The following is an 11,770-nucleotide window of genomic DNA, read 5'->3' as shown; positions in this document are numbered from 1 at the left end:
ATATCTGGTGACATGAGACATATTTGATGGTCTTGTATGGTGGTTTCTGGGCTTTGGGAGAAGGTGAAACATCTGATAGCACAGATGTATGGTGGACCGGTTGTTCTGGAACTTTCTACCCTTTTACTGGGAACCAGGCCTTCCTGGCTTTCAAAAAGCTTTCAGAAGCTAGTAAAGTACTTATGTATGGACACTAAAATCCACATTGTGGCAAAGTGGAAGTCGCCCTCACTGTCAATATCTATGGTGAAAGAGAAGATGAACGACATTATGCTATATGAAAGAATAGAAGCAACTATAACCGACAGGTGGGATTCTTTCTTCAGGGTTTGGCATCCGTGGATGGAGTTTCACTCAGATCCTCGACTGGATCAGGCACGGAGGCTCTCTCTGTAGCCAATTGAGAACTGATCACGGCCTGGGACGGGATTCATATATGATCCTACAATAGGGGGTTGCATAACCGCTTTAAACGCCCTGGATTGGTTATTGATGATACCATTATAGATTATTGGATATCGTATAATTAAATCCTTTGCGCCTTTCCCTATGCCTGTCTATGTCCTGTCTCCCTTATATTATTTGAAGTTTATTGAATGTACGTTAAATTGTTAGTTTACGCTCCCTTGCATGGGAGTTCATAACTTGGACTTGGTTTAATAAGTTTCTAAATATAAATTTATTGAAACTAAAATCAGTATCAATGGTACAGTTTCTTCTGATATGGCGAAATTGATTGTTCGGGATATTTTTCAGCCACTTAGGATAGTGCCCACTGCTGAAGTGGATATAGCTATTAGAGTCAACTTTCTTAAAAAAGGTTTTGCTGCAGATCTTGTTATTTTCTACGAAAAGAGTGACATCTAAAAAATTAATACTAAAAACATCATAAAAAGCAGTAAAGGAGATACCCCATTTGTTGGATAAAATAATTAATATTGTTTTCTGTAGTGTCCCAAATAAAAAATAAGTAATCAATAAATCTCTTATAAAATACAATATATTTTTGCCACGTTTCTTAAAAAACCATGAAAAGATTCACAAACGTAGGTGCTACTTTCGAGCCCATCGCGGTCCCATTTGTTTGATGGTAAAACTCATTTTCCAATGTAAAATAATCGTTTCATTTTCAAGCTGCATAAAAATGTTAAAAATGATACTGAGTGACAATAAATTTTGCATGAATTTTATAACTCAATATAGCAATCAACACAAGGAAATCCGCGAGGTTTCACAGAAAAATTGGTACATCCTACTTGATGACCCTGTCCCTCAGTAAAATCCTCCAAAGAAATCCTGGAATAACGTACCGTAGAGCACCTACTATCAGGAGCATCATAGCACCAACTATCAGGAGCATCATAGCACTAACTATCAGGAGTAGAGTTGAGCGACTTTGGTCAGATCGGGTTTCATGAAACAAAATTTGAGTCGGATGAAACTGGTCCGACTAGGGCAAAAAAAGTCGGAGTTTCGTCCGAAACCCGACCCCAATGCAAGTGAATGGGCAATAAAAGTTGGCATTGAGTGGATGAATGTCATCCGCTCTATGCCGACTTTTATTGCCCATTGACTTGCATTGAAGTCGGGTTTCGGATGAAATTCCGGCCTTTTTTTGCCCTAGTCGGACCAGTTTCATCCGACTCAAATTTTGTTTCATGAAACCCGATCTGACCAAAATCGCTCAACTGTAATCAGGAGCATCATAGCACCAACTATCAGGAGCATCATAGCACCTACTATCAGGAGCATCATAGCACCTACTATCAGGAGCATCATAGCACCTACTACCAGGAGCATCATAGCACCAACTATCAGGAGCATCATAGCACCAACTATCAAGAGCATCATAGCACCTACTATCAGAAGCATCATAGCACCTACTACCAGGAGCATCATAGCACCAACTATCAGGAGCATCATAGCACCAACTATCAAGAGCATCATAGCACCTACTATCAGGAGCATCATAGCACCTACTATCAGGAGCATCATAGCACCTACTACCAGGAGCATCATAGCACCTAGTCGCCTCAAGCTAGTAATCAACAGCCATGAGGGGCATATTTCAAACACTATTAAATGGGCTTTTAAATGTGGAACTAAGAACTGTTTATGCTACCATATAAACAGTAAAATGATTAAAATTGATGGTGTCGGCCCTTTAAAGAACAATGAGGGTGAAATCATAGAGAGCGATGTGGGAAAAGCAAATGTTTTAAATACTTTTTTCTCAACAGTGTTCACACAGGAAAAGGATTTGCCAGGGGAAATGCAGAGTGATCATGTAAACTCCCCATTAAGTATTACCTGCCTAACCCAGGAAGAAGTGCAGGACCGCCTTAGTAAGATTAAAACTGACAAATCACCAGGCCCTGATGGCATTCACCCTCGGGTATTAAGGGAGTTAAGTAATGTGATAGACAGACCTCTATTTCTTATGTTTAAAGACTCTATAGAAACAGTGTCTGTTCCTTTTGATTGGCGGCAAGCAAATGTGGTACCAATATTCAAAAAGGGTGTAAAAGGGAACCTGGAAACTATAGGCCGGTAAGCTTAACATCTGTTGTGGGTAAAATTTTTGAAGGGTTTCTAAGGGATACCATTATGGAATATCTCAATGTTAATAAATGTTTAACTCCATATCAATATGGATTTATGAAGGATCGCTCCTGTGAAACTAACCTGATCAGCTTCTATGAGGATGTAAGCTCTCAAATGGACCAAGGAGAATCATTGGATGTCATTTATCTCGACTTCTCTAAAGCATGTGACACTGTCCCACATAAAAAGATTGGTCAGTAAGATGAGAAAGCTTGGGCTAGGGGAAAATGTGTGTAGATGGGTAGGGAGCTGGCTTAGTGATAGAAAACAAAGAGTGGTTAATAATGGGGCATCCTCAGATTGGGCCAGGGTTACTAGTGGGGGACCACAGGGGTCTGTATTGGGCCTCCTACTATGTAATATATTTATTAATGATCTAGTGGATGGCTTACACAGTAAAATATCAGTATTTGCAGATGATACAAAACTATGTAAGGTAGTTAACACAAAGGAGGACAGTTTGCAACTACAGACAGATTTGAGTAAATTGGAGAATTGGGCTGAAAAATGGCAAATGAGGTTTAACACAGATAAGTGTAAGGTTATGCACATGGGAAGGAGAAATGCTCAGCTACTTACTGGTAGCGGTGTTTTTCAGGAGCCCATGACCCTCCCTAATCGGGTGGTGCAGTGAGATTCCGAGTGCCCCACAATTAGTAGATCGTCTAGATAGGGGATCACAAGAATGTCTTGTTCGTGCAAATGAGCCATAACCTCCGCCATTATCTTTGTGAAGACCCGGGGTGCCACCGCCACCCCGAAGGGAAGTGCCCTGTAATGAAAATGGCCTATAACTCCGCCCACTGAAACAGCCACCCTTAGGAATTGCTGATGATCTGCGTGTATCGGAACATGATAATAGGCGTCTTTAAGGTCTAAGACTACTATAAAGTACCCACTGAAAAGCAATTTAATCGCCGATTTCACAGACTCCATTTTGAAAGAGTGAATTTCAATTAATTTCTTGAGGCTTCTGAGATTAATAATGGTGCGGAAGGAGCAGTCGGGATTCTTAACTAGAAAGAGGGGGGAGTAGAACCCCTTACCTCTTTATAGCTCAGGAACCTTCACCAAGACACCTTTCTTAGGGATCCCCTCTCATGCTCTGTAATGCAACTGAGGAGGGAGAGAGGGCCGCCCTTTTTATGTCTGTAGGTTTCACTAGAAGCCTTCACTAGACCCCTGTACAGCTGTTTAAGGAGGCCCAGACTTTATAGTGAAGGGACAGGAGTGAGGGCCTGTTCCCAGGAGCTACAGTCTGAGGAAAGGGCTAAAAAGCCTTCACTAGACCCCTGTACAGCTGTATAATGAGGCCCAGGCTTTATAGTGAAGGGACAGGAGTGAGGGCCTGTTCCCAGGAGCTACAGTCTGAGGAAAGGGCTACAAAGCCTTCACTAGACCCCTGTACAGCTGTATAATGAGGCCCAGACTTTATAGTGAAGGGACAGCAGTGAGGACCTGTTCCCAGTAGCTACAGTCTGAGGAAAGGGCTAAAAAGCCTTCACTAGACCCCTGTACAGCTGCATAATGAGGCCCAGGCTTTATAGTGAAGGGACAGGAGTGAGGGCCTAATCCCAGGAGCTACAGACTGAGGAAAGGGCTAAAAAGCCTTCAGTAGACCCCTGTACAGCTGTATAATGAGGCCCAGGCTTTATAGTTAAGGGACAGGAGGAAGGGCCTGTTCCCAGGAGCTACAGTGTGAGGAAAGGGCTAAAAAGCCTTCACTAGACCCCTGTACAGCTGTATAATGAGGCCCAGGCTTTATAGTGAAGGGACAGGAGTGAGGGCCTGATCCCAGGAGCTACAGTCTGAGGAAAGGGCTAAAAAGCCTTCACTAGACCCCTGTACAGCTGTATAATGAGGCCCAGGCTTTATAGTGAATGGACAGGAGTGAGGGCCTGTTTCCAGGAGCTACAGTCTGAGGAAAGGGCTAAAAAGCCTTCACTAGACCCCTGTACAGCTGTATAATGAGGCCCAGGCTTTATAGTGAAGGGACAGGAGTGAGGGCCTGTTCCCAGGAGCTACAGTCTGAGGAAAGAGCTAAAAAGCCTTCACTAGACCCCTGTACAGCTGTATAATGACGCCCAGGCTTTATAGTGAAGGGACAGGAGTGAGGGCCTGTTTCCAGGAGCTACAGTCTGAGGAAAGAGCTAAAAAGCCTTCACTAGACCCCTGTACAGCTGTATAATGAGGCCCAGGCTTTATAGTGAAGGGACAGGAGTGAGGGCCTGTTCCCAGGAGCTACAGTCTGAGGAAAGAGCTAAAAAGCCTTCACTAGACCCCTGTACAGCTGTATAATGAGGCCCAGGCTTTATAGTGAAGGGACAGGAGTGAGGGCCTGTTCCCAGGAGCTACAGTCTGAGGAAAGAGCTAAAAAGCCTTCACTAGACCCCTGTACAGCTGTATAATGAGGCCCAGGCTTTATAGTGAAGGGACAGGAGTGAGGGCCTGTTCCCAGGAGCTACAGTCTGAGGAAAGGGCTAAAAAGCCTTCACTAGACCCCTGTACAGCTGTATAATGAGGCCCAGGCTTTATAGTGAAGGGACAGGAATGAGGGCCTGTTTCCAGGAGCTACAGTCTGAGGAAAGGGCTAAAAAGCCTTCACTAGACCCCTGTACAGCTGTATAATGAGGCCCAGGCTTTATAGTGAAGGGACAGGAGTGAGGGCCTGTTCCCAGGAGCTACAGTCTGAGGAAAGAGCTAAAAAGCCTTCACTAGACCCCTGTACAGCTGTATAATGACGCCCAGGCTTTATAGTGAAGGGACAGGAGTGAGGGCCTGTTTCCAGGAGCTACAGTCTGAGGAAAGAGCTAAAAAGCCTTCACTAGACCCCTGTACAGCTGTATAATGAGGCCCAGGCTTTATAGTGAAGGGACAGGAGTGAGGGCCTGTTCCCAGGAGCTACAGTCTGAGGAAAGAGCTAAAAAGCCTTCACTAGACCCCTGTACAGCTGTATAATGAGGCCCAGGCTTTATAGTGAAGGGACAGGAGTGAGGGCCTGTTCCCAGGAGCTACAGTCTGAGGAAAGAGCTAAAAAGCCTTCACTAGACCCCTGTACAGCTGTATAATGAGGCCCAGGCTTTATAGTGAAGGGACAGGAGTGAGGGCCTGTTCCCAGGAGCTACAGTCTGAGGAAAGGGCTAAAAAGCCTTCACTAGACCCCTGTACAGCTGTATAATGAGGCCCAGGCCTTATAGTGAAGGGACAGGAGTGAAAAAACTGGGGAAAGGAGCCAGAAGAGCCGGACTGCCCATCACTAACCTGCAGAGCCGCACTCCACATATATGGCTGCTCTGTGCACAGGACCTGTGATGAGGTCACAGGAGGGGAGGAGTCAGGGGGTCACATGATCTCCGGAGTGCTGACCTCCATGGAGCCTTCTCCTCAGTCAGTGACATTCCCGCCATTATTTGCCCCTCACTACTGGCACAATTACCCCGCGCCGCCTTCTCTACACAGTGTTATGTGTGGAATGTAACGTGTGATTTCTCTGGAGGGAAATAGACCCCACACATGAGGGAATTCTCCCCAGTTACCGGCCGTCTACTATATGGCGGCATATGATTGTGCTATCGACTCCACACCAGGAGCTAAAATGCCCAAATCTCTAATGTAACCGCTATAAGAGAAGATATAACAAATTTCGCCTAAACTCACACAGCGGAGGAGGCCTCACTTGGAGCAATGTGACTCGCGCACAGAAAATCTATTCCCGGTTCTGTGATAAGTTATCGGCCGACAGGAAGAAGAAAGGTCTGAATTACAGCCCAGACTGGAGGAGAAACTGCAGGAGTGAGAATTGGCCAATCAGCGCTCTTCACCCCTATACTTATCTACACAAATACAAGATATGAAATGACAATTAGACGCCATTCTCACCACCAGAACGGAGAGGCGCTAACTTGGAGTAAAGCTGCGTTTTATCACCATGCCAATAAGCCTAATAAGATGCCGCTCGTAAGCTCAGAATGAGAGAGTCACTGCATATAATCTCCTCTATAAAAGACCCTAAGGGTCAGATCTCAGCCCACCCCGATGTCATGTATAGCACTTATAATGAATACCCCCAGAGTTTGTATTCGCCCCACAATCACCCCCCCCCCCCACTACTGGAGTCATTCCTTCACACACTACATCTACCTAACCTGACTGAGTCCGCGGCACAACAACTCCATTTACACATCTCTGAGGAGGAAATAGTTTCATCAATCAAAAAACTAAAAAAGGAAAGGCCCCGGGGCCGGATGGTCTTACAGCAATATATTATAAAAAATGCAGCGATGTGCTGACACCACATATAAAAACCTCTGTAATTCACTACTAAATGGCTCACAGCTGCCCCCTGAGCTCTACGTGGTGCATGTAACCGTAATCCCTAATCCTAAGAAAGATCATCTCACAACAAATTATAGACCTATTTCCCTCTTATACATTTACTTCAAAATCTTTACATCCATTGTGACTAACAGGACCAATAAAATCCTCCCTCACCTCATCCATCAGGGTCAGGTTGGTTTTATACCAGCGCGACAGGCCCCAGATAATATTAGGAGAGGGTGAAATATTATTCATACAACTAACCTACAGCAAAAGCGACTTCTCCTGCTTGCATTAGATATTGAGAGGGCTTTCGATTCGGCGTCCTGGACATATCTCTTTACTGTTCTATCGGAAGTCGGATTCTCCCCTAAACTTATAAAGTGCCTCCAATTGTTATATGATAGCCCTATCGCTTATGAAAAACTCCCGTCACCACATCCCCCTCCAATTAATATTCAGAGGGTACCAGGCAGGGCTGTCCTCTATCTCCGGATCTTTTTGCTTTTGCAATGGATCCCATTGGGGAAGCAATAAGGAGAGATCAGAATATCCTGGGCCCTGAGAATATGGGAGACCAATATAAAGTCAGCCTCTTTGCGGATGATCTCCTGCTAACATTAATAAGTCCCCACACTACACTCCCTCACTTGTTTTCCCTCCTTCACGAATTTGAGAAGATCTCAGGGTTAAAGATTAACATTAATAATTCCGAAGCATTATTTGTAAATTTTCCTAAGAGCAAACTAATATAGCCTCCCATTTTGGGTTTATACACAAAGAACATTATCTAACATATCTGGGTATCAACTTAACAGCCAACAGGTCACCTCTGTTTAGGTGGAATTACTCTCCACTAGAGTTGAGCGATACCATCCGATACTTCAAAGTATCGGATCGGAATGGATCGGCCGATCTTAAAAAAAAGTATCGGTATCGCCGATTCCGATACCGGAAGTCCCATTCAAGTCTATGGGACTTCCGGTATCGGAATAAGAAAAATCCTGTTTTTCCCTTGTACAGCCTCTCTGGGGTCTGTACGGGCCTTTCGGGGGGCTGTGCCGGCCTGCCGGGGGGCTGTTCAGGCTCCGGTGGGCTGTGCCGGCCTGCCGGGGGGCTGTGCCGGCCTGCCGGGGGGCTGTGCAGGCTCCGGGGGGCTGTGCAGGCTTCGGGGGTCTGTGCAGGCATCGTCCGATGGGACTACAAGTCCCATCGGGCGATGCCTGCTACCATGACAGTGATTGACACATTAGCCAATGATGGGACAGTAGTAGTCCCATCATCCGGCTAATGTGTTGAATGTAAAAAAAAAAATAAAAAAAAATTACATGCTACATACATACAACATGCATACTACATACATGCTACATTCATACTACATACTACATACATGCTACATTCATACTACATATATACTACATGCAACATACATACTACATATATACTACATGCAACATACATACTACATATATACTACATGCTACATACATACATACTACATATATGCTACATACATACTACATATATACTACATGCATGCTACATACATACTACATGCTACATACATACTACATACATACTACATACATACTACATACATACTACATGCTACATACATACCACATACATACTACATACATACTACATGCTACATACATACTACATATATACTACATGCATGCTACATACATACTGCATGCTACATGCATGCTACATACATACTACATACATACTACATGCTACATACATACCACATATATACTACATACATACTACATACAATACATTCATACAATACATACATAGACATACAGTACATATAACATAGAGTAACATACTTACCAATACTTGTCACATTGTTCCCCGAAGCCATTGTCGTCTACGGAATAAATATTAACATAACAAACCACAAAAATACTCACCCACGATCCGAAGCAGTCCACGAGTGTGTCCCACGACGATCTTGGGTAGAGAACTGCAGCATCAGCTGTTGCTGCCGTTCTCTACGGGCTGCAGGAATCCAATGACGGAAGGTAGGTATCCTTCCGCACTGTATTCCTCCGCCACTTAAAAAAAAAAAGTCCCTAGTCTCACTTTATGCCATTGCTGTGTGGGAAATTCCCACGCAGCAATGGCATAAAGTGAGACTAGGGACTTTTTTTTTTTTAAGTGGCGGAGGAATACAGTGCGGAAGGATACCTACCTTCCGTCATTGGATTCCTGCAGCCCGTAGAGAACGGCAGCAACAGCTGATGCTGCAGTTCTCTACCCAAGATCGTCGTGGGACACACTCGTGGACTGCTTCGGATCGTGGGTGAGTATTTTTGTGGTTTGTTATGTTAATATTTATTCCGTAGACGACAATGGCTTCGGGGAACAATGTGACAAGTATTGGTAAGTATGTTACTCTATGTTATATGTACTGTATGTCTATGTATGTATTGTATGAATGTATTGTATGTAGTATGTATGTAGTATATATGTGGTATGTATGTAGTATGTATGTAGTATGTATGTAGCATGCATGTAGCATGCAGTATGTATGTAGCATGCATGTAGTATATATGTAGTATGTATGTAGCATGCATGTAGTATATATGTAGTATGTATGTAGCATGCATGTAGTATGTATGTAGTATGTATGTAGTATGTATGTAGCATGTAGTATGTATGTAGTATGTATGTAGCATGCATGTAGCATGCAGTATGTATGTAGCATGCATGTAGTATATATGTAGTATGTATGTAGCATGTAGTATGTATGTAGTATGTATGTGGTATGTATGTAGCATTTAGTATGTATGTAGTATGTATGTAGTATGTATGTAGCATGTAGTATGTATGTAGCATGCATGTAGTATATATGTAGTATGTATGTAGCATGTAGTATGTATGTAGCATGCATGTAGTATGTATGTAGTATGTATGTAGTATGTATGTAGCATGTAGTATGTATGTAGCATGCATGTAGTATATTTGTAGTATGTATGTAGCATGTAGTATGTATGTAGTATGTATGTAGTATGTATGTAGTATATATGTGTTATGTAGTATGTATGTATGTATGTAGTATGTATGTAGCATGTAGTATGTATGTAGCATGCATGTAGTATGTATGTAGTATGTATGTAGTATTTTTTTTTTTTTTTTAACATTTAACACATTAGCCAGATGATGGGACTACTACTGTCCCATCATTGGCTAATGTGTCAATCACTGTCATGGTAGCAGGCATCGCCAGATGGGACTTGTAGTCCCATCGGACGATGCTTGCACAGACCCCCGGACATCAGCACAGCCCCCCGGCAGGCCGGCACAGCCCCCCGGCAGGCCGTTACAGACCCCCACAGGGTGCACAGACCACCGGCAGGCCGGCACAGCCCCCCGGCAGGCCGGTACAGACCCCGGGCAGTCCACACAGCCCCCCGGAAGGCCGGCACAGCCCCCCGGCAGGCCGGCAGAGACCCCCGGAAGGCCCGAAATGACGGCGCATCATGATGCGCACACACCGCGCATCATGATGACGTCAGGCTGTCAATCAACTTTGAACTTCCGATTCCGATGCCGACTTCCGATATTGAAAAAATATCGGAAGTCGGTATCGGAATTCCGATACAGCAAGTATCGGCCGATACCCGATACTTGCGGTATCGGAATGCTCAACACTACTGTCCACTGATCCAAAACTTCCAGAGGGACCTGGATAGATGGGCTTCCTCAAAGTTATCCTTGCTCGGCAGAATACATGCATTAAAAATGGTGTCACTGCCTCGCTTCTTATATCTATTTAGGTCCCTCCCAATTATGGTACCAGCCAGAACGTTCACTCATTTATAGAGTTGAGCGACTTTTGTTTTTTTAGGGTCGCGTTTCGTTTCGTGAAACCCGACTTTTCCAAAAGTCGGGTCGAGCAAGATCGTCCGATTATAGGGAAAAGTCGGGGTCGTCCCGAAACACGAAACCCAATGTAAGTCAATGGGGAATAAAAGTCGGCAGTGAGAGGAGGACAGGAAACACACCTACAGTGCCCATTTGAATGCCAAAAGCATCAATTCTTCTTACTTAAGCTTGTCAACCTTAATTAACTTCATAATACAAGTTACGCACTGAAAAATGGGGGTTATTTGGCTAAAGTTGTGGGGGGGAGGGCTGGCTGCAGGATTTCATGTGCCCTGGGCGAAAGAGCGCCCCTTTAACACATACCACAACTCATCATGCTCCGATACGGCAGAGAAATAGCGGTATAGTACAATGAAAAATACCTCACTTTTTACATCTCATGACGAGGCCCATCTATTTCTCCATACAGAATCATTGGTCCCATATAATGTTTGAAACAGTATATGATGAGCTCCACATAATGCTACAGTATATGTTGGTCCCCATGGATGAAGCTCCACTGTCTTATGGGCCCAAATAAAGCTCCAAACATAATGGGCCCCATTTCTAATGCTCTAGTGTATAATGGGCCCTGTAAATGCTGCTCCAGTGTCTGATGTCCACCTTTGGAATGTTCCAGTGTATGGTGGGCCCCATCTATCATTCTCCAGAGTATAGTGCCCAACAAAAATTGCTGTCCCAACATTGAAAACAATCAAATAAGTCTCCTCGCTAGGGAATCCCTGTACTTGTCTGGATTCCTCGTCGTCCCCATCTTCCATCTCACTGCACAGTATTTCAACTTTGCAAGTGCTGTGATCCTGAGCAAGCAGGGGGGGCCCACTCGTTGGCGACGGCACTGGCACAGGGCCCCTGATAGTACGGTGGTGTGTCTGATGGCGGGTGGGCCGAACCTGCACTTTCATCTGCAGCTTCCTCTTTGTCACCGTGTAAGATGGAACTGTATATG

The 11,770-nt window shown here is 44.4% G+C and overlaps 1 protein-coding gene across 1 annotated transcript in view; it reads left to right on the top strand.

Moving 5' to 3' along the window:
* The first annotated feature begins 258 nt into the window (after nt 1–258).
* Nucleotides 259–11,770, top strand: part of LOC141082445 (uncharacterized) — a 29,881-nt gene continuing 18,369 nt past the window's right edge. Inside the window, exon 1 of the mRNA XM_073566387.1 lies at nt 259–308. Within this exon, the coding sequence (XP_073422488.1) occupies nt 259–308 (50 nt within the window). The remainder of the gene's footprint in view (nt 309–11,770) is intronic.

Source organism: Dendrobates tinctorius, unplaced genomic scaffold, assembly GCF_039654945.1.
Source record: "Dendrobates tinctorius isolate UK_male_01 unplaced genomic scaffold, ASM3965494v1 ptg000017l, whole genome shotgun sequence".
NCBI lineage: Eukaryota > Metazoa > Chordata > Amphibia > Anura > Dendrobatidae > Dendrobates > Dendrobates tinctorius.
The sequence above is the reverse complement of the archived record's forward strand: the minus strand, read 5'-3'. Positions and strand labels throughout refer to the sequence as shown.